This window comes from Neofelis nebulosa, chromosome 6 (assembly GCF_028018385.1).
Source record: "Neofelis nebulosa isolate mNeoNeb1 chromosome 6, mNeoNeb1.pri, whole genome shotgun sequence".
NCBI lineage: Eukaryota > Metazoa > Chordata > Mammalia > Carnivora > Felidae > Neofelis > Neofelis nebulosa.
In genome coordinates, this window is record NC_080787.1 from 71989871 (window position 1) to 72014351 (window position 24481).

Consider the following 24481-nt stretch of genomic DNA (forward strand, 5'->3'; position numbering starts at 1 on the left):
AATAAGCCCTTCACCAGTCACACTTCTAGAAGGAAGAGTACTTGGTTTGGTGACTTTTTTTTTTTTTTTTTTTTTAAGTGTTGAAAGGTCTTTAGAGTAAATTAGCTTCAAGTGCTGAGAAAGCAGCCCTAGGCTTGGTAATTTGTTAAGCTTCATGAAATTCTTTTAAAAAAAATTTTTTTTTAACGTGTATTTATTTTTGAGAGAAAGAGACAGAGCATGAGAGAGAGAGGGAGATACAGAACCGGAAGCAGGCTCCAGGCTCCGAGCTTTCAGCACAGAGCCTGACGTGGGGCTTGAGCCCCTGAGCGGTGAGATCATGACCTGAGCCGAAGTCAGGTGCCCAACCGACTTAGCCTCCCAGGCGCCCTGAAGCTTCATGAAATTCTTAATGAACTTTTGTAAGTTCATATGTTGTCTTCAGCTACAGAGCAAGCTAGGGGACTCAGAGGTGGCACATGTGTACGTTCCCAAGGGTACTTGTTTATTTGATACACATGGGCAAGAATTGTAACAATACTAGCCAAATCTTTTATTTCTTGAGCAGAGCCTAGAACTAACTAGATTTAGTTTTAGAGATTTCTTTCCTTAGGAATGATTGCCTTTATGTGCTTCGTTAATTAGTATTAAAAATTATAATAGTTATATAGTTGACTCTAAGAAAAAATCAAATAGTACACAATAATAATAACTAAAAAGTCTTCTCAGGTGTGATGACTTAGTTTTGTGTCTTGGGGATATTTTTTGTATTGGTTAAATAAAGCTTTGCCCATTCTTTTAAATTAATACACCATATTCTGCCATATGGTTGTAATATCATTTAATTCATTGATATTTAAATTATTTCTGTATTTTTTTCTATTTCAGCAATCCAGTGGACATGTGTGCATTCTCAATGTGTATTTTTGTCCACATGTGTGACAAGTTGTAGGATAGATTCATAGAAGTAGAAAGTACTGAGTCAAGAGGATAAATATTTCCAAATTGCCATCCAAAATTGTTGCACTGGTTTACTTTCCCACCAGTAGTATATGTGTGTGTTTTCTTACACTTTGAGTACTATTGGTCAACTTTGAGTACTATTGATGTTTTATATCTTTGCCAGTCTGATAGGTTAAAATTCAGTCTGACTCTCTAGAAAAGATATCTTTCCTGTGAGATTATTTTTAAAATAACAATCCACTTATTTAAAAATAATATATTTTGTAGTTTCATTTTGCCAATTTAAATTTTTGACCACCAGGAATTTATTTTGGTATAAGGAGTGAGGAGGGATCCAGCGTCCAGTGTTAACATTTGTTTTCTAAATGGCTAGCCATTTGTCTTAACGCTTTGTTGAATAATCTTATTATCTCCATTGATATGAAAGTCTCAGGGAGTGAAATACAGGCCTTTTTGTAAATAAAAGTCCTGGCATTATCTACAATTGTTGAACCTTTCCCTGACTATGTATGCTTTTCCTGACGTGAAAATTTCATACTGACTCAAGTCTCAAATTAGACGTACTAGAGTTATACTGAAAATAGATACTCCTTCTATAGACTCTTTACCCCAATAGACTAGCTTCTTTGAGAGGTGAGTGAACAGGGATCTTTATAGTGAAATACTGAGCTCCCCTTTCTTTCTCTTTTGCCTTGTATAAGCTTGAGTGAGAACTTGGGGCTACTTCTTAGAGACTGTATTAGGAATCTTTTTAAAAAATTAACCTCAGGACTTAGAAAGTGAATTAATGCAGGCCTTTACCTCCTATACTGTTGATTGTGACATAGGTTTTTAGCAGAAAAAAAATACAAACTAGATTTGAGCTTTCTAGAGACTAGTAGTTTGTGCCCTAGAAAATGATTAATCCTGCTGGTTTTAGATGAAATTTGCTACAATAGTTTTAGGTGGTGGGTAAGTTGGTACATATTGAGTATGGACATGATAGTCCCTATGTAATATTTCTTTGCTGATGATTCGTATAAATTGCCCCTTTCTAAACATTAATTTATAAAATTGATCATTCACAAGTTGTTTTTGGACTTCGGTGCAGAGATTGTAGTAATTCAGTGCAGTAATTTGTGTTTGTTTATGAATCTAGGTATGGTGTCTGTTTTGGACTTAATGCAGGGTGGTTTCCCATCACGAGCTTCCTTTCATGAACTCTACAACATGTATAAAAAGTATATGCCAGATAAACTTGCAAGATTAGATCCAAGACTGTTTTGCAAGGTACGAATACTGCCTAAATTGAAATTTCTTAGCTATGAACTGTCTTTCTTGCTAACTACTATTTGGCATTTAACTTTTGAACTTTTATTTTTCAGGCTCTTTTTAAAGCTTTAGGCTTGAATGAAATTGACTACAAGTTTGGGTTAACAAAAGTATTTTTTCGGCCTGGCAAGGTAAGTATATTTGTATTTTAAAGTTTAACATGATGAATATGGATAGTTGGAGTCAAGGCATGTTTTGAAGTGTTTAGTAATTTTTATTATTCATGAATCATATGAGTATCAGTAATAGTATGCATATGTGTGTGTGTGTGTGTGTGTGTGTGTGTGTGTGTACACAGTTTCTCTACTTGTTAGAAGTTTACAATGTGTACTACTCTGTATAAGTTTTACAGTTTTTATTTCACATTTGGAAGTACTGGAGTCAGAGCATTGTTTAATTGGATTTTTTTGCTTAAATAAGGATTAACCAGAAAATGTTTATGTTTTTAAAAAGTTGAAACATTTTCTAAAACATATTAATTCAGTCTTCAATAATTAAAAATTTCACAGTACTTTTGAGTCTTCATTGTAAGAACAAGTTCTATTAGAGTATGAATAGATGTTTAAGGTACAGGAAATTGGACTGAGGTTTGTACCAACTTCTTTCAAATCTTTGAATGAATGTGTAAATACTTTTGTAGGTGACATAATTTTAGGCTAACCCATAGTTTTTGTATTTATAGATTGTTGTACTAGGTTATAAGACTGAGTTATAGAATATTTCATAACGTGTGTACAAAACAAATACCTAAATGTTATTCACAATCTGTTCATAACATGTTCACCATTCCTGACTTCATTAATATTGAGTGAATAATTGCATCCTCATAATTTTAAACACAACTCTTATGATATAATAGCCAACCATATTTGTTTGACTTCGCAGTATCATTAATAAATATCTCTAGGGGCGCCTGGGTGGCGCAGTCGGTTGAGCGTCCGACCTCGGCTCAGGTCACGATCTCGCGGTCCGTGAGTTCGAGCCCCGCGTCGGGCTCTGGGCTGATGGCTCAGAGCCTGGAGCCTGCTTCCGATTCTGTGTCTCCCTGTCTCTCTGCCCCTCCCCTGTTCATGCTCTGTCTCTCTCTGTCTCAAAAATAAATAAAAACGTTAAAAAAAAAAAATTAAAAAAAAAATATCTCTAGTGCCGTGAAGACTAGATTAATGATAGTAATAAATCTGATTTCACATTTTTGAGCATGAGATAAAAACCTATGTAATGCATTACCAATGTATGCATTTCCATTTTGAATATTTTTACTGCAGAGAACCCATACCATTTCTTATAAAAGAAAAAAATTAAAAATGTATATTCATGGTTGGCTTAGCTATATAATCATACATATTTATCATAAACCCGACATTTCTCTTATTTCAGGGCTATAGTAATAATTTTAGAATTAGTAGCCTGAGAAAACACTTGGTCTTATTTTGCCCCCAGAAAAATTAATTAGAAAGATATGTTGAAAGCACAAGGCAAGTTTTCAAAGATCTTTAATCTTGTTATGTTACCTTTAACTTAATTTTGATTATAAGAAACCATTTATTGATAGGTGTGTGACATCCTCAATATATTATAGTGAGATATTTAATAAAGGATAGAAATCATTTTATAATTTGGTGGTAAATTATGGAAATAATGGATTTTATTTTTTAGTAACCTCATGGCCGTTTTATTTGTGTTGTCTGTCTCTTAGTAGCAATTTTTATATCTGACCAAAATAGGGATGGAAGTTGGGAGAGTGAGAACAGTATAGTGGTACCTGACATTATATAGCTGATCTTCACTTGTCAGAAGCTGTATACAGATATCAGAGTGTGTGGATGAGCCAGTTCAGAAACAGCCCTTAATTTCACTCTTTTCTAAGTAAAACCTTTTTGCCAATTGTCTGTAATTGTCATTTAAGATTTTTTCTACTTTTATTGTTAAATTTGCTAACTAGCAATGAGTAAGCCCTGATTACCCCTCTGGAAAAGGATGCTGATGGGAGAGGAAGGCAGCAAAATACAACTGGATATGTTTGAATTTGCTCTGTACTCTCTTGAGACTTGGGTCTGTTATTGGATTGTGATAATTTCTAGAAAGTTAGATACTAGCTTTGACTTTAGTATTTTGTATCTCTCTGTGTGTTCAAACACATTTTCTTTTGATACTGCTGCTAAATTATTTTATTTCCTAGTTTGCAGAATTTGATCAGATTATGAAGTCTGACCCTGACCATTTAGCAGAACTCGTTAAAAGAGTCAATCATTGGCTTGTCTGCAGTCGCTGGAAGAAAGTTCAGTGGTGCTCCCTCTCAGTCATCAAATGTAGGTGTTTTCTATCATACCAAGATCTGTAATTACTTTGGAAATGAGTCGGTTTGTGGAATGTTATAAAGTCTGAGTGGTGAGTGACGGGCCACAGGGACCACGTTACTTATTCAGGCTGTACGTAACACTTGGCATGTACTATACATGGTAAATTATTATTTGTGGACTTTTAAAAAAATATTTTTTATGTGTGATATTTATCTTCTTTATCCAAATGTGTTATGGGAAAATTAATTTCACCGTGTCCTAAACAAAACAGAAACAGAACTCAGTCTTGATTCCTCCTGCTCTCCCTACATGACCCCCCCAGTCTCTCAGACTTAAGCCAGAACTTTTCTCTTTCCACCTGCATGGCTTCACCGGTACACACACCAGAAATTTCAAGATTGTAATGGTGTCTCTCCCTTTTTGTCCCTGAAATCTTGCCAGTGAACACATCCTATTGATTCTTCCTCCAAGTGCTGTGCATTCTTTCCTCTTTATTGCCAGGGACTTAGTGGAGCCCCACTTCCCCACTCACATGTTAGCTTCAGTAGCTCCCAAACCGAGTTTCCTTGGCTTCCCAGGAGTTCTCTTCCTAGAGGTCCTCTCTAAACTAAAGCCTTTTATTAAGGCTTTCCTTTAATACAGGGCAAAGTCTTAGAATGTCTTTTATTAAGGCTTTCCTTTGATGTAGGGCAAAGTCTTAGAATGTTTTTCAAGACCCTGTGAAACGGGGTTTCAACTTCCCTTTCCAAACCTCTTCTCCTGCCACTGCTCATTCAGACCCTGTTCTCTCTGACACACTGGACTGAGCTGCTACTTCGTGTGTGTCTCTAGGTCATAGTAACTATTTGTGTGTTGTGTGTTAGGGGCAGAATGTTTTTGAGTTACCTGAGGGTTTATGGCAAATATTTAATTGTATAGAATTATTGTCAGTAACTTGATTAAATTTACAGCTGCCCCTCCCTTCTCCCTACTCACCAGTGCTAGGCACCCAAAAAGGATTCAGTAAGGTGTACTTTATTAAAAGAAAAATAAAATTCCTTTGACTTAATGGAAAGGAAATCTGCAAACAAGGATTATTATTGAGGTTTTTTTGTTAGACAATTGTGCGTATAGATAAAAAGAAAACTACAATAAAAAAGATGACAAAAGCTCTTTTTCCCATAGTTTCCAAGTAAAATATAGACACATTTGTCACTGTGGTTTAATGCTTTCAGCTTTATAGTTGCATTATGATGGAAAATACATTGTATGTAAATTATCTATGCTATACCAGTTGTTTGTGGACTGTGTTCTGCAGTGGTGAAGTTGGTAACCAGACAGGATCTTTGAAGGATGTTAATAGGGAAGCTCTGAAAAAAAGGTTCAAAGGTCAGATTAGTGTAAGATGTTCTGGGTAACTGAAGTTAAACAGGTTTCTTTACTGTAGGGCTCTCAGAGGCTTTACTTTGTATGTTCACAGTGCATCTCCTGAAGGAGGTATAGCATATAGCTTTTTGTAAATTTATTTGACAAGTGAATCCTTCTTTCAAGACATACCTGTTAACATTTAATAGACCAGTATTGCCTAGGACAGTTTGGGAAGCAATAGTGTGACATAATAAGGAAATAGTATGTTTAAGGTGTAAACCTAGCCACATACATGATGTACTTTTTGTTTTAACAAGTGTAAGGAATTACAGAAATATTAAACTTCCCGATTTTGATGTCTGGTCTAATGTGTTTGTTAAGATTTCATGTTTCCTGAAAATTGCTGTGTGGAAATGAGTGGTTTTTAAGAATATTATATGCCTGATTTAAACTGAATAATTTTCTGTCATTGTATTTTCCTCTCATATGTAGTGAAAAACAAAATAAAATATCGAGCTGAAGCCTGCATTAAAATGCAAAAAACTATTAGAATGTGGCTTTGCAAAAGGAGACACAAACCTCGGTAAGATGAATAGTGCCTTGTTAGGATGAGCACTTGGTGTTATATGTGAGTGATGAATTCCACACCTGAAACCAATTTTACCATGTACGTTAACTAACTAGAATTTAAATAAAAATTTGAAATAAAAAATACAGGGGCCCCTGGGTGGCTCAGTCTGTTAAATGTCCGACTTCAGCTCAGGTCATGATCTTGCGGTTTGTGAGTTTGAGCCTTGCATCGGGCTCTGTTGCTGACAGATCAGAGCCTGGAGCCTGCTTCAGATTCTATGTCTCCCTCTCTCTCTCTCTCTCATTCAAAAATAAAAATAAACATTAAAAAAAATAGTGCCTAAAGAACCTTATTAAACCTATTTACCCTAATATAAAATGGCTATAAGGTCAATGAAGAGCAGTTTGGATACTTACAGAGTTTTCTCCTTACTAATGTTCTTTGTAAAAAGATGTATTAGTCTGTTATTTTATATTATGTATTTGAAATTAATTAACTAATTATTTCATTATTTAATTACTTGCCTTACTCTACAAAAGGATTTGAAGTAGCTTACAAAAATGAAAATACTATAAAAGGTTGAAATAAATGGCTAAAAGAAGCTCTTTTATTCTAATTATTTTAGTGACTTGAGTTTCTTGATAAATGACAAATTGGCGTTGTTTTTATTATTTTTTTATTTTTTTGGCATTGTTTTTAAAAACATTAATGTCACCATAATTCTCAAGATTATGTATAGGAATTATGTTGTCTCACTGTTTAGTCTTTTTATTTAGTCTTTTTATTTGAGTCTTATTTAGACTTTTTAAACTTAGAGGCCTGTATAACTGTTAATCCTTAAATCTCATCAAAGTGATTAGATAACTCTTCTAACTTCTTCTATAATTTGAATTCTGAAATTTTTCATGTAATAAAGAAGGCTAAAATACAGGCATCAGTGTCATTCACACCCATATTTATTTCTTTTTTACTTTCAACAAGAGATCTAAAAAAGAGAATCCTAGATAATATGAAAACAGAAGTGAAATACCCTATTTATAGCAAGATGTTTATTTGGCATTTTATTAAGATGAAAAATCTATGCATGGCATTGAGTGGTGAAATTAAACCCTGATGAAGTATTATGTTTACAGCATCGATGGACTGGTTAAGGTCGGCACACTGAAAAAACGACTCGATAAATTTAATGAAGTAGTAAATGCATTGAAAGATGGAAAACCAGAGGTGAATAAACAGGTCAAGGACCTTGAAATTTCTATTGATGCTTTAATGGCCAAAATTAAGGTATGGAATTTTGATCCAAATGACTGACTTTTTAAACAATTTAATATACTTTGTGGTTCATATTGAATTGTATAGAAAGGTGTCCTTTTTTTTAAAGATACAAAACGTTACACATGTTGAGTCTCAGTGATGGCAAGTGATGACCATTGTATTGTTCTATGTTTGAAAATTTTTATAGTGAAAAAATAAGACAGTTTTTATGCAATTTCATCTTTTGTTAGGAAAGCCCCCTCCCAAATAGTAATTAAAATACTGTACTCTGTTGGTTAGCTTTTGAGTAATCATCACTGAGAGAGGATTCATGCAGATTATTTTAATTTGTTTCATGTTTTTTACCTTCAGAAACTAATTTTCAAATTATAAAAGTAATGTAATATTATGGAAAATGTGGAGAAAACCACCAAAAAACCCTTAACCCCAGACAGTAGTAACACATTCAGCTGTTACACTGTTGCATAGTCAGTCACCTTCCAGGCGTTTTTTAGAGGCACATATGCTTGTAAAGTTCTCACAATTTGATTTTGTGTCCTTATTGTTATGTTATATGCCTTGTCCCTGTCATTACATTATATAGGCTGTATCATGAACTACTTAAGTGTTTTAAACTTAGCAATTAATTTCCCCCCAAGTTTTTTTACAGAAAAAAATGGGGCCTCTTTTTTTGTATTGATTTTCATTTATTTAAGTACCAGAGGGATTGAAAATGTTTTCTATATGTTTGCTTGTTAATTATAGTACATCTGTTTCTTCAAGCCTATTCTGTTATATTTTAGGGTCTTAATGTTTTTCTTATCCATAAGTCAGTGTATTGATGTGGGCTATAATATCTTAAAGCAAGCACATATTTTCTGCAGATATTTTAAGTAGACAGTGGCAAATCTTGGAGGGAGAATGGAGAAAGGAGCTCAAGAGAAGAATGAAAATGCTTTGGATAAACTTAACTGATTTTACAAATCTGTCAGTAGCCATTTCTCTGTATGTGGTTTTATCTCAACATCAACCCAGCTGCAATTTTTGGAGGCTCACTTAGGAAAATCATTCAACAATTTTGGGTGTATTTAATAATTTCTTAAATATTCTCTTGGTACGATTCCTTTTACTTATTAAAGAATAGTAAACAAATCAAAACCACACTGAGATACCACCTCACACCGGTCAGAGCGGCTAAAATGCACAACTCAGGAGTCTATAGATGCTGGAGAGGATGTGGAGAAATGGGAACCCTCTTGCACTGTTGGTGGGAATGCAAACTGGTACAGCCGCTCTGGAAAACAGTGTGGAGGTTCCTCAAAAAATTAAAAATAGATCTACCCTATGACCCAGAAATAGCACTGCTGGGAATTTACCCAAGGGATACAGGAGTGCTGATGCATAGGGGCACTTGTACCCCAATGTTTATAGCAACACTTTCAACAATAGCCAAATTTCAACAAGAGCCTAACTGTCCATCAACTGATGAATGGATAAAGAAGATGTGGTTTATATATACAATGGAATACTACTTGGTAATGAGAAAGAATGAAATCTGGCCATTTGCAGCAACGTGGATGGAACTGGAGGGTATTATACTAAGTGAAATAAGTCAGGCAGAGAAAGACATACCGTATGTTTTCACTTATATGTGGATCCTGAGAAACTTAACAGAAGACCATGGGGGAGGGGAAGGGGAAAAAGAAAGTTACAGAGAGGGAGGGAGGCAAAGCATAAGAGACTCTTCAATACTCAGAACAAACTGAGGGCTGATGGGGGGTGGGAGGGAGGGGGAAGTGGGTGATGCGCATTGAGGAGGGCACCTGTTGGGATGAGCACTGGTTGTTGTATGGAAACCAATTTGACAATAAATTATACTTAATAGAAAAAAATAAAATAAAAGACATCCATATCTATTGAAAAAGAATAGTAAACAAAAGCAAAATTAACAAATCATTCCTTAAAACATAATTTTCAACTATAGTAATGTTACTTTGCATTACACCCTTAGATATTTTATTACTTGATTAATAGGAAATAGACTCAAGTATTTGTCTGCAGAGATAACTTAAAATATTTTTGAACATTAGTGTACCAGTAGTATAACAAAGATAACGGCCTTACTGCTTACCAACTTTTCCAGTGTTTGCTGTATTTGTGTGTATATATATATATATTTTTTTTCTTGTGGTAAAAGCATGTAACATTAACCAGTCCATTTTTAACATAACCATCATAACCATTTTTAAATGTGTAATTCAGTAGCATTCAGTATATTCACATTGTGCAATAGAAGAGCTAATTTTTTTAAGTACATGTTTATTATTTTGTTCTTAAGTCCACTATGATGACAAGGGAACAAATACAGAGAGAATATGATGCACTAGTTAAAAGCTCAGAGGAACTCCTCAGCGCATTACAGAAAAAAAAACAGCAGGAAGAGGAAGCAGAACGGCTGAGGCGTATTCAAGAAGAAATGGAAAAAGAAAGAAAAAGACGTGAGGAAGATGAACAACGTCGAAGAAAGGAAGAGGAGGAAAGGCGGATGTAAGGAATTTATATTACTGTTTTGAATTGGAAGCTACCAGAATAGTAAATTTTTGGTGTTAATATTGGTTAATAAAGAATATTCTTACTTTAAAACATTATGTTCTTATTTTAAAACACTAATTTTAGAATAAGTTTTAAAATAGAAAACACAAGTTCATTTTATAATAATAACATAAAATAATTTTAATTATAATCTGAGTTTTGGTTAGACTCTTACACCTGAGGATTTCTTAACTTCTTTTTAGAGCTAAGATTGTTGTTATTTTCTAAACAATAAAAAGGCACTTCTACTTTTCTGCAGTTTTAAAACTGATAACTTTTTGGAAGGTTGCCACCATAGGGCAGACAGAAGAAGTGTTAAGAGGTGTTTAGTTGGAGAAGCAGGAGAGGGAGACGTGTGATCAGGACGTTGTAACTAGGGTTTATAACAAAGTTAATCTACAGATTTAAAGGTTATAGAATATAATTGTATTTTTTTGTTTATTTCAGAAAAATTACTGTCAGTAGAATTAGATTTTATTATTTTCAAAGCTAATAATGCATAAGGCCAAGAGGTTAATTTGAGTTCCTATTTTGTAACCTTTGTTTATTAATAGTTAAATTGCCTTCTGATGGATTTCTTATATTCAATAAATTTTTGAGGAGTTTTCTATTTTTTCATAGGAAACTTGAGATGGAAGCAAAGAGAAAACAAGAAGAAGAAGAGAGAAAGAAAAGGGAAGATGATGAAAAACGCATTCAGGTATGTACTTATTAGATAATCAGACTGAATTTCTATCAAAAGAGAATCTACAAAATTATAAAACAAAAGAAGTTGAAAACAAAACCTTGATTTGCTAGATAAGCTGTCATTGGTTTACCCCAGAGACAAAAGGCATTTTCTGAAGTGGTTATGGGAAGGAACTTTGGAACTAGGGAAGTGAGTTCAAATCCAGACTCTGTCGTTGATAGATACGGTGACGTTGAACAAATCACCATGAGTGACTATGGGCTATAGTTTTTTCTTTGTGGAATAGGGATAAATGATAGTTGTGAGCATTAAATGAGTTGATACATGTTAAAGAATTTTTTTTTTAAGTTTATTTATTTTGAGAGAGAGAGAGGGGAGAGAGGGAAAATCCCAAGCAGTCTCTGCATTCCCAGCACAGAGCTTGATGTAGGCCTTGAATTCACAAACCATGAGATAATGACCTGAGCCAAAATCAACCGACGGAGCCACCCAGGTGCCCCTGTTAAAGCACCTAGAACCTAAGTGCGCAGTTCAGTAAATACTAGTTTGTTGTTACTGTTATTACACTTTATATACAATGAATATTCAATACAATGAATACAATACATACAATACAATACAATGAATATCCAATACAATGAATATCCACTTACAACATAATTATAATTTTAAAACTTTGTAGATACTAGTATCAGTAGATTAGGATTAAGATATTCTCTCCACCCCCATTTTTTAAAAGGCCCATGTCTGAGAATGGTTGATCATATATTTGAGTTTCTGTTTGTCTTGGCTTTCATAATTCATCCTGAGCACAACCAGCACTTTAAATTCTTGACATCTGTCCAGGTCTTGGCATTAATGTGATACCCAGGATTCTCATGTGATATTTGGGGTACTCATGGTGATAGAATGGCGAAACTGTGGTTCGTCTACCTTCTTTTGGATTTGGGAAAGAGAGGAAGCATTAATTGTAACATAGAAGAGAATGGAGCCTCGAGAGACTTCTGGTTAAACAATATGTATCCTGTAGTAAGGAATTGTGTGAAGCAGTTTTAAGTAGTAATGGAAATGGTCAAGTAAACATGTGGAGAGAACTTGGTGAGATAGCTTTCTGCCTTTGGCAGGCTGAAGTGGAGGAGCAGCTGGCCCGACAGCGGGAAGAGGAATCCCAGCAGCAGGCGGTTCTGGAGCAGGAGCGCCGCGACCGGGAGCTGGCCCTGAGGATCGCCCAGAGCGAAGCTGAGCTCATCAGCGACGAGGCCCAGGCTGACCTGGTGCTCCGGAGGTACTGGGCTGCGGGGTGGGGTGTAGCACTCTGCTTTCTTTCCATCTCTGCTGCTTATTTCAGCATGAAGGGACCAGGGCAGTCGTATTCTTTAGGTCCTGATCTGTTTTAAGTAAAATCATTTTAAAATTATTTGTATCTACTTTTATACCCAAGCAAATGAGACAGATGATTGCATCAAATTGTTAAACTATTGAAAAATAAAACTGATACTTCAGTTCATGAAACATCTCAACTTTTACTCTGAAATTGTCAAGGAATATTGTGTAAAAAGTAAACATCTAATTTCTAGGTACCTGCCATTAAATACTGGCACAGAAATCAGTGAATATATTATAATCCAGTTTAATGTATTTGAGGTTGGGATTTATTATTTTTCTAATACAAATTTTTATTTAATATACACCCTAACATTTACAATGAGGAAAAATTTTACACACACATCATGTTTCTCAATAGATTTCCCTTTCCAAGAAGGAATATTTATAATATTGAAATGTATTGGCTCCCCAGTTTTCCAAATTATCTCTAAGTACTGAATTTTATTGGAGTGTGGAGAAGTATGGATGTTATTAAAAGTTGCAGGAAGGTCTTTTTTCATTAAAAAAAAAATTTAGAATGTAGAAACATTCAGTAATTTGATTATTTACTTATAAAATCAGAGCATAGCTAGTTTGTGGGGTTCCCCTGTATGTAGATATATATGTTATATAATATTGAGAGGCACATAGATTTATGTAACCGTGCTTTTCAGAATGTCGGAGTACTGTTGATGAAAAAATAGTAATTAAAATGCAACCAACCACTAGATGTCGCTATGTCCTTGTGAAAGGAAAAACTTGGTAGGAATGGAGAGGCAGTGATTAGATTTTATTTAGCTAAAACAAAGGGATGGAAAAGAGTATATTGTCACCTTCGTGCTTTTTCTACTAAGTGATCGTTTTGGGAGAGCTCTGAGGTCTGAACTGTATTTGAAAGTATATTATATTTAAATAAACTGAATGGGCGTGTCACACAAAGTATTATAATAATTATTAAGCTCTTGGATTTGAGTCCAGTATTTGAGCTCTTTACTAACATTTCACCATAATTAAAATATTTTCCTGGGCTGTGGCTCTTATAACTGCAGACTCAGCTCAGCTGCTCTTCTCTTCCTTGCACATGTGTTATGTTGGAATGGCTGGGAGCCTTTGAGTGTAACTGAGTAGTAGCTGCGGCAAGCTCCTATGAACCAAGCTCCTATAGCTGCCCTCTCTGTTTGTGAGGAGGTACTGCAGTTGACCGAGCTGGCTTCATTACAGCTGAAGTTCGTTTCTAATACTCATTATTGCAGTCAGTATTGGTATTCATGGCCAAGCTTTATGTTTAAGCCTTCAAAACATTAAACTATATCCAGTTCCATTCCATATAATATGTATAAGATACTGGCTCATAAGTGGACTCCTTCTCATCTGCAGAAAGGTGCACTTCTTAGGGTGCCTGGGTGGCTCTGTTGGTTAGGCTTCTGACTCTTGATTTTGGCTCGGGTCATGATTTCACTGTGAGTTTGAGCTCCACGTCGGCTTGGGATTCCCAAGCTTCTGGTTGGGATTCTCCCTCTCCTTCTCTTACTGCCACTCCCCTGCTCGTGCACACATGCTTTCTCTCTCTCTCTCTCTCTCTCTCTCTCAAAAATAATTTAAAAACTCAAAAAAACTTATTTTTAAAAGGTGCACTTCTTCCAAGGGTGAGTGGTCTCAGAGAAAGAGTGGATCATTCAGGACATTTAACATAAATGATAAGTTACCTGTGGTTTATGTTAAGCAGAATTAGCTATGTAATGGGACCACTACTAAGTAATTGGGACATTTTCAAGCAGTTATGACTTGAATGGCAAAAGAGTTAGTTTTAGTTTTCCTGTGAGACAGTTTCTGGGTTGGTGTCCCCTCCTCTGGAATGCCCCTTTAAGCTCTTTTCCAGGAAAGCTTTTCCTGACCCTCATGTCCTCATGAGCTCCTTCCCTTCAGAACCTCCTGGTTATTTTATACTCTGTACTACAAGCATTAGCACTTCATTATGGATGATGTCCTATACATATTTTCCATGTTTGATAATTTCATTGTACTCCATGGGCTACAAGTAAATGTTTTTGAATGTTTATTTCACCTTTGTTAGCACTGAATTATTTCTGACAAATTTACGAGTAAGAATTCTTCAAGTAATCCTGTTCTTCATATATAGTATGAATATGTCATTCTTGGGTTTTGTGGTGCATTAAAAATATATGCAAATGGATTCTGTTGCATTAAACAATTTCAAGTTACTTTTCCAGGTTGGATTCCCATCCAGTAACTTCTAAGTAAGAATTGTTTTCTACATAATATGTTGTAAAATATGATCTTAATCAATAATCACACATATGATCCTTGATGCAAAGTGATGATTTCACATTACCTAAAATTATGAAATAATATTCACATTCTGTAAAAAAACAAGCACACTTCACACTCCATGAATTTTCTAATCTAGATGTAATATATTTGCTCTTTAATTTTCATTGAATGCTTTTAATATGCTTTTCTCATAATTTTTAATGAAAATTTTAAACAAAATTTTGAGTGATCTCAGATTAAATAAAGGTAACAGTTTTTTTTGTTTTTTTTGTTTTTTTTTTTTAATCAGTAAAGTCATTGAAACAAATTTGGCACAATCTAGATTTTCACAGTTTGGAATTGGTTTTGACATTAACTAAAATACATTATTTTTCACAGAAACAGTGGAGCAAGACCCAAAATGACACCGTATGTCATTTCTCTTTTCAAAATTTGATTTAGTCATACAACCTTTTTTTTTTTTTTTTTTTTTTTTTTAACAAGTTGTGGTTACTTTTTAGGAGAAATAGTTTCCTCATCGGAGTAAATTTTTGTTATATTTTGCTTATATTTTATATATACTATATATATTTTAATATGAACGTGCTTGCTCACAACTGGGACAATCAAATACTCCAGATGTTTTTATTCATACGTAGCATCACCATAAATGCGACAGCTACAAATGCAAATTGATAAAGGAATGTTCTGTTGGTGCCATGAAATTTTGAACAGGACTTTGTAAAGTTCTGAACAGAGTTGAGTTGTCTCCTTTCCATACAGTAGTTGCATTTCTGGAAAAATTCTGTGAATATTAAAACCATGGGGAAAAAAAACCCCTGTATGTTTGTGTATATGTGAGTTTCACCTCTGTCCGGTGGACATGCCAATGTCACATGGGACACTGGGCAGTTGTTCCTTGTGCAGGACATTTGGCACCCCTGGCCCTTCACCTCCTCAGATGTCAGCAGTATACTTTCACCACAGCATTGATACCACAGGGCACCAAAAATTTTGAAAACATCTCTGGGTGCTATTTCCCTCCATTAGGACAACAGCTTTATAGTTACTGTTTGAGCTGGAATTAAATAAGCCCCGCAACCAGTGTGTAAGGTGACTGTTTGCATATAGTTTGGGAAAATTAGAAGGAAAAAAGCACCTGGGTGCAGGAACCACTGCTGCCTAGTCTCTTTGGTGCAGCTCCTAGAGCAGTAATACAGGGTCAGGTGAGATACTGAATCAGTAGAGACTGCCATCCAGGGTAGTGTTGGGGCATATGGAGAAATCTGTATATCATCAACAGGCCACATGGTAACGAGCTTAGAAAGGCCATGAATTCCCTTAAAAAACCTGCTGTGGGAAAAGAAATGGAGGAAAGTTTAGGAGAAAGAGATGGTAGAAACAGAGATGCTCTTGGATACTAAGATAGAAACCTTGAGGTAGGGTGATAATAGAATTAAAAATATTTATTAAAATCATGCTGAGTTTGAAAGTTAGAAAATTCTGACTAGCCTAAATGGAGATTGATAAGTGAATTGCTCAATATATAATTTAATACATATTTCTGTTTATTACTTTGTATTTATTATCCTTGATCATCAGTTTTGAAAGATTACTTTTTCTCTGACTGTGCTTGCTTGGATAGTCCTCCTGTCAGCCCCTAATGTTCATTACAAAGAAAGAATTACAAAGGTCCTTTACTCCTTTAAATCAGGGTCAGAGCTCCTGATAGGCATCCAGGAAACTGCGCCCTGATGCAAACATAACCATTTTCTTTTCTTACGATTTTTGTTGATTTGTAAGATTTTGAGGTTGCCAGAGTCTGATGAATGGAATTAGCCGTGAGAAAATGATTAATTATGAAGGAAGAAAGAAAAACAAATAGGAAAATAAAATAATGAAATTAATGAATTGTTGATGAACACAATGAAACATCTATCCCATTTCACAGAATTAAACAAATATTGAGAAAAGTTATACTTCCCTGAGGAATAAAAGAAAAATAAGTTTTGCCTTCAGGAAATGTTTATCCTTGGAAAGTCAGAATACTTCTGGTGTTTAATTTAACAAGCACTTGGTGCATTTGAATTCTTTTATTTTTTTAAAGCATGCTTTGATTTAGAATTTTAGAGTTTAGAATATATCAGAGTTTAAACTCTGACACCATAAAATAGATCAGCTTGGTTTACCACTGTTATGCCTTGTCTAATATTTACTAAGCAATCCCAGTGTAAAAACCCTTGTGTAGAATCTATATCCTGCCAAGTTTCTTGTGTGCATTTAGAACATGCTAATTACATTCCATACATAAAGCCTGTCTCTCATGAGATTTTATCTGAAAGTTCCTACTGCAAAAATGGAGTTCAGACAACTTTAACTGTATTTAAACAAAAATTTTGCTGTATTTTATGGTTATATGCCATCTTGAAAAGTACGTTATAGACTTTTACAAAGTAAAATGATAGTGAATGGTTAAATCAATAATCCTGTTAAAACATGCATTTTAAATTATACTTTTAGATCTTTTAGGTAATTTATATAGTTGTCTTTATAAAACTATGTTGTATTGTCATTTTTCTTATAGGGAACAGATGGCGAAAGAAATGTCAGAATATCTGAATAGGTTAGTGCAGTGGAATTCGGGGAAATGAGTGTCACCTCAAAGTCACATTTTTAAATCATTCTTCATTATTTGGACCGGAACCTGTTACATGAATAGTCTGTTCTTCCTTGCAAATTTTCTGTACAAGAAATGTCACTTCACCCTGATGCCACCCTAACAGAAAAAGCTAAAAACCAGGGTTCTTCTAAATGGGTGATACTCAGTGGGGAAACGGTTGGCATTTTGGATGGGACTGTTCCTTGTTGGTAGTACTGCCCAGTTTGTCACTGGCCCTCACCACCTCAGTCTCGGTAGAGGAACCTTTCCTCTCAAACAGAATGAAAGTTTTGAAACTCTCCATGGAGGTGGTGCTGCCCCACAGCCCCTGTCCCTTCCCTGGTGGGAACCTCTGTGCCTCCTTGAAGGGGAAGTAGAGGAAGAGTGTGAGAACCTTTTCACCATAGCACATGGTTTAAAAACCACTGATGTAAAAATTGAGCCACCAGAGAATATGACTTCCCAGCAGGATCTGGTCCTTTATAAGAGGATATAAACAGGTAACGTTTTAACTGTCAGTTTTGAAGTTACAGAGTTAATTGAAAGTGTTAAAATTAATATATTTTTAAAAATCGGAAGTCAGTTTTGCTACTACTCTAGCATATCATTTTTATGATTGTCTTTGTAACAAACCTAAATAAGCAGTAAACTCCACCTTTACTTTACTATTTTAGTAATTCCAGAGATGGGAGAAAGCATTTAAATGCATTTCATTCATGTACTTGGGATGCTGAATATGTTTTTTAGCAGATGTATTTTTGTTTGACATAATATGAATGAAAAGGTAGTAATGTTAAACCATATTTTAAGCAATAATAATTTGAATTCAGTGTTATTTTTTTAAGTATCAAAATATGCCTTATGTATATTGACACCTCATGGGTATTCTGACAATCTATAAAACTACATTATGTAAATTCACTCTTTTTCAAAAGAAATTAACAAAAACCCATAATAATTTTCAGCTGCTCTCCTCGAAAAGACTCTTAGAAGACCTAGGAAGAAAAGAGAATTTTTTTTTTGTTAGTTTACTGAATGGTGGCTTAGAGATATAGAAGAGTAAAAAGAATATTTGAATAATGTTAAAGCTTAATTTATTGCTGAGGGTAATAGAGAGACCTTGCTGACACGCAGCTGGCTCTTTTTGAGCAAAGCAATTAAGAAGAAAAAACTACATGGAAAATTGCCAGTCACACAGCTTATGAAAAGGATAGATTCTGCAATAAATCTAAAACAGGTTTGAACCGTAAAAATGCAAGACCTAACTGGCCACATATTCTTCTTTAGCCAGGCTTATATGTTACTAACAGTCATCATGTCTAACAGTTATTAAGTACATAGAGTGAAGTGTGCTATTTTTTATTCTCTACAATGAAAGCATAAAGAGGCCTTTTAAAGAGGCAAAAGTGCCTTATTTATTTCATTGTTAAGCTTAATATTAAAGGAATAATTTACTTTATTTCAGGAAGAAGTATACATATTTTCAAATATCATTTCTCATTAAGTGGTAGTGTCTTGACTGCCAAGATTGCAGTTATCTTTCAGAATGTAAAATAATGAGAAAATATGACCTCATTTTCAGATATTATACCTTGATCATCCCTCTTTAAGAGGAGATATTTTCCTCTTATGTGGAAAGAGGAAATGATAAAGGTGAAATTTCTGTGTGATACCTGAGAAGCAATATTTTAGTTCTTTAAAATTTAGTTCTTTTCATATTTGTGCCATCTTTCTTTTTTTTTTTTATGTCTTGAAATGTGTTTAAATTCTTCCTTTGTTACATTGATCTTACTTATAGCTTATTCTAAGTGTCTGCTGTGTGACAGGTGTCATATTTTGCTGAAAAGTAATGTTTATTGTTAACAGAAAAGAAGTTTCCAAATTTTCTGAATAGTTATTTCAAGTTATGTATATAGAAACAAGTTGTAAGCCCTGAGTAGCACTGCTATGAAAAAGTTGAATTTATCCCATTTTATTTTTTAATTTATTTTATCTTTATATATATATATTTTCTTTCTTTCCCTCTTCCTTCCTTCTTTCTTTCTTTCTTTCTTTCTTTCTTTCTTTCTTTCTTTCTTTCTTTCTTTCTTTCTTTCTTTCTTTCTCTCTCTCTCTCTCTCTCTCTCTCTCTCTCTCTCTCTCTCTTTCTTTCTCTTCTCTCTCTCTTTCTCTCCCTTCCTTCCTTCCTCCCTCCCTCTTACCAATGTTCCTACTATATTTGTGCCCTTTGAAATCTCTGTTATGCCTCATGAATTAAAAAAAATCTCTTCCTTTAATTATTATTATTTTTTAAATTTACACAGGTCTATGTCAGCAGGTCCTAGCGTGAAGGGTTGGCCTAAGTGGGTGCTCATTAATGTTTGTAGAAGGAATAAAGCAAATAAAAGAAGGTAGAGTCAGGACTAAGACTAGGACTTCTAGAGTCAGAGCAATCTGGGTTTCAATCCCAGGTGCTACCATTTACTAGCAGTGTGGGGACCTTGGGCATAGTCTTTATCTCACTGCTCTCAGTCTTGTCTACTGATTTTTCTTTTTCTTCATCATGGTAAGTGTACTCTTTAATCCCCATCCCTTATTTCATCCAACCCCCACCCCACCACTCGGTTAACCATCAGTTCTGTGTAGTTAAAAGTCTGTTTCTTGGTTTGCCTCTTTTTCCACTTTGCTCATTTGTATCTTCAGTTCCAAATATGAGTGAGATCATATGGTATTTGTCTTTCTCTGACTTATTTCACTTAGCATTATACTCTCTAGATCCAACCATATTGTTGCAAATGCCAAGATTTCATTCTTTTTTATGGCTGAATAATTTTCCAGAGTGTGTGTCTGTATGTGTGTGTGTGTGTGTGTGTGTGTGTGTGTACGTACGTACCATATCTTCTTTGTCCATTCATATATCGATGGATACTTGGGCTCCCTCCATAATTTACTAGTTGCCATATTACTTGCTGAATATGAGGGTGTGGTTTTATCTTCTTAGAGAACTTTTTTTTTTTTCAAAAATTTTTTTAATGTTTATTTATTTTTTATTTATTTTTGAGACAGAGACAGAGCATGAACGGGGGAGGGGCAGAGAGAGGGAGACACAGAATCGGAAGCAGGCTCCAGGCTCTCAGCCATCAGCCCAGAGCCCGACGCGGGGCTCGAACCCATGGACCGTGAGATCATGACCTGAGCCGAAGTCGGACACTTAACCGACTGAGCCACCCAGGCGCTCCTTAGAGAACTTTTCTAAGTGTTCTTTAACACAGGGGTTTCCCGACTCCAAGCAGCTCTTTTAGCCCATCTTTCACAACTAATGGCAGTGGGTTGCAGTTTGGCTACTCACCTATGGACCCTGCATCAACCACATGCCCAGGGAGGTTCTGAGCCAGTAGCTTTTGTTGGGACTTGGCCGCCTGTAGCTTCTGGTAGTCTGTGGGTGATTGTACTGTGTGCCTTTATGGCTCATAAACCATTAATGTACTTCTAATGATTTTTAGGAAATCAAGAGGATTTTCTTTCTGATTTTGAGGAATATATATAAATGTAGTTTTTAACATTAAGTGTCCACTTATCCATTAGTTGGAATATTTAAACTGAAGTCTGGGATAGGTCCATGGTACCAGAGTTTTAGAATCAGAAGTTCTGATTGAAAACATAATATGGCTATTAAATGGCATATTGGAAGATTTTAATTTACGTAGGAATCCTGTAGTATACCATTCTTTAAAAAAAAATTTTTTTTTTACATTTATTTATTTTTTGAGAGACACAGAGAGACAGAGTACAAGTTGGGGAGGGGCAGAGAGAGAAGAAGGCACAGAATCCGAAGCAGGCTCCAGGCTCCGAGCTATCAGCACAGAGCCCGATGTGGGGCTCAAACTCACAAACTGTGAGATCATGACCTGAGCCAAAGTTGGATGCTTAACCAACTGAGCCACCCAGGCGCCCCCGTAGTATACCATTCTTAATCTCACCTGTTAAAGATACAAAAATATATGGTTTTTTAGTAGTTATTTCCAGTTCTCAGACTTAGATTCACCTTCTTGCCCCTTTAGTCAACATGTCCTTTGTGCTTCTATTTTAAACATGTAAAAATATATAATAATTGCAGAGGTCCTGCTGTACAAGCCACCAAGGCAGCTGCTGGTACCAAGAAATACGATCTCAGTAAATGGAAATATGCAGAACTACGTGATACCATCAATACTTCTTGTGGTAAGTGTATGGAGAAGATGAAAAATTGGGAAGCTCCATGGCTAACAGGTAAAAAAGAAATACTTAGACTGGAGCAAATTTTTTTTCTTTTTTGGCATATAAATTAATATAAACCATTCTCTCTGTTATTCTCACCTTGAAATAGCGACCTAGTTTACTCACAAAAAAAGACTTTACGTTAAATTCATTTTGCCTGTCTCTTATATAGGTCTAAGAGGGAAAACAGAGAGAAATTATGATTTGGTCTGTATTAATGACTGACCCTTCTGATGCTATTCATAATACTTAAATACCTATATATCAGAGTCTTGACCTACATATGCAAAGTAAAAAATGGCAATGCAGTACTTTCTTTTTAAAGCTATTTTTCTTCCAACAAAGCAGTAAAATACTATATCCATATGATTCTACATAATTGTGTTCTTGTTTAAATCACAGTGTTTGAGTTTAGGATGCTAGGCCTATGAACTCAGGTGCCATAAGCGTACAGAGCTTGTTATGTTTTCTCCCTCCTCACTGACTTTGTCTGCATAATTACAAACATAAAAAATCTGTTGCATTTAAATACACCTTGCATTTGGGCACAGTGACTCTGACTTTGGACAAGTGACTTCACCTCTCTGATTCAGGTTCACTCATAAAAGACTTATTTATTTAGCCCAGCGTTCTTACGTAGAACAAATGGTATAGTAATAATGCATAAGAAAATGCTCTGTAAATGTAAGAGATAATATTACTGTAAAATGCTCATCTTTATCAATAATATACTTACTTTTGATTTTGTACTATTTAAAAACAAAAAATGTATTTTATTATATGTGTAAATATATATAAGTTTATGCCACAGAATAATTATGTTAGACAACTAAATTAGGATGCTAATTCCTTTTTTGGTGGGGGGGGGTGCTTTTTCTATATAATCCATAGATATTGAGCTCCTGGCAGCTTGCAGAGAAGAATTTCACAGAAGACTAAAAGTGTATCATGCTTGGAAATCCAAGAATAAGAAGAGAAACACTGAAACAGAGCAACGTGCTCCAAAGTCTGTTACTGATTATGGTAAAAACAAATCTGTACTTTTAAATGCTCCAGAGTATCTATATATAAATATATGTAACTATACATAAGACATTTGGGTAATATATAATACAGATTTTCTTGTACCATGCAGCTGTGAATCACTGAGCCTAACACAACCACGGTGGCTTATCTTTCATAGCATTATTTCTATTAATATGTCTTTAAAGTCATATTTATTGAGAAGTATTTGAATTTACTTGTTAAGTAAACTCTGGAGGTAAGAATATTCTTGTCTATACTGAAGTAGTTGTGCAGTATTGTTGTAAATATGTATTTTTTCACATATATGTATATACACATGCAGAACGATTACATGTGGAAATGTAAAAAGTTTCCATGTTTAATGTCTTTATTTAAAAAGTGTCATTCCCAATAGTTGACAGTATAGTTTCACAATGCATGACCCAAGTTGGCTTAGAAAATGAACTCTCAGTTATATTTTGCCTTCCTCACTATCTTCCAAGTAAATAAAAGAAAGCAATGTTTTATTAACGTCAATTAAGTGGTACAATTTTAGTATTTCCAAGTTGTTGCAAAGAATAGATTGAGTAAAGGAAATAATTGTTAATTAGAGAGATGTAAGTGGTAGTGATTGCTTGGTGGGGGCGGGGGGTGGGGGTGGTGGTGGTGGTCATCAGTCAGAATATAATGCTCTGGAAGGGCAAAGAGAGAGAACCCAGAACTAAGAACTGGCAGTTTGAAGGCCTTCTACACAATTATATTCTTGTGACCACCACTCTCTTCTCTAACTTACAGATTTATCTCTGGGATTTGAATATATCAGGATGATTCCATTACCTGTTTACTGTAACAAGTTTCTAACCACAGTTTCCTTTGTTTTCTAAAAATGTGAATAGGCTATTCCGTTTAGGTATAACCTTTTTGGCTGTCATGTTCTAATTATGGCCTTTAGCTGATAGGTGTTTATTATGTTTTTTTTCCGCCAAAATGTATACATTTGAATGATTGCACTTCTTAAAACAAGAAAAGTAATGTTGTAATATAGGGCACATATAATATTTTAATGAACACACAAATATTTCTTATAGTTTTAAACCAAACTTTGGTACTGTACTCATCCAGCTTTACCCCCAAAGGGGCAAATGACACATGCTTACCTTGTGTGAACACACCTTACTGAGTATGTTCTTACACTGTTTCCATTCATAATAATACTATTTGGAAGAACAAAAGAGTAGATTAAGAAAATTTCCCAAGAGTCCCATGTAGGTATATGAACAAATTTATGGAATTTTATGTGAACACACAGTCCACATGTATGTAGCCTTCATTAAATTTGGTTATGGGACATTTTCAGGATAAAATGTAACTTCTGCTCTGAAAGTAGTTATTGTTTTCTTTATTTTTTTCCCATGTAAAATACATTCTGACACAGGAGTACAGTTAAAAGGAGGTGAGGTGTACTATGATATTTTTAACAGCTCAGTTGAGAAAATTCTGTACTTAGGTAGTTTCCTAGAGGGGTAGGTAATAAACCTTTAAAAGGAACTACTCTGTAGTTTAATATTTACAAGGATAAGAATTCCTTAATTTGAGAAAATAAAGTGACAACTTATGATTAACAAAAATATAAGTAGCTGTTACTTAAGAATAATACTTGACAGATCATAGTAAAGTCTTGTAACTGGGTGTAGAGAGAATCAGACCCTCCTCCTATATGCTGTACTGGGTGAGCACATTCTCATCACATTTACTATGGAAAGAGATTTCCAGAAATAATTCTTAGGGCAGTGGCAAATTACCGGTAATGATTTACAGTATTTAGTTGCTTAAGATAGTGACTTTGGAGAGTAGTTTTGTTTCGTAGTTACTAAAATAAAAATTGAATGAGTTTAAGATTGAGGGAATTGAAAGAAATTAGAACATACTGAGTGTGTATA

At 34.8% G+C, this 24481-nt stretch overlaps 1 protein-coding gene across 5 annotated transcripts in view; it reads left to right on the plus strand.

Moving 5' to 3' along the window:
* The window catches only part of MYO6 (myosin VI), a 145610-nt gene that overhangs the window by 115564 nt on the left and 5565 nt on the right, over positions 1-24481 (plus strand). For 4 of the 5 annotated variants that reach the window (XM_058734511.1, XM_058734512.1, XM_058734513.1 and 1 more), the window contains exons 21-30: positions 2081-2211; positions 2307-2384; positions 4433-4562; positions 6393-6483; positions 7605-7755; positions 10064-10272; positions 10939-11017; positions 12130-12290; positions 21397-21500; positions 22428-22559. In XM_058734511.1, the coding sequence (XP_058590494.1) occupies positions 2081-2211; positions 2307-2384; positions 4433-4562; positions 6393-6483; positions 7605-7755; positions 10064-10272; positions 10939-11017; positions 12130-12290; positions 21397-21500; positions 22428-22559 (1266 nt within the window). Of the gene's footprint in view, positions 1-2080; positions 2212-2306; positions 2385-4432; positions 4563-6392; positions 6484-7604; positions 7756-10063; positions 10273-10938; positions 11018-12129; positions 12291-15040; positions 15071-17225; positions 17265-21396; positions 21501-22427; positions 22560-24481 lie in introns of all 5 variants that reach the window. The other variant, XM_058734516.1, reaches the window with a different exon arrangement.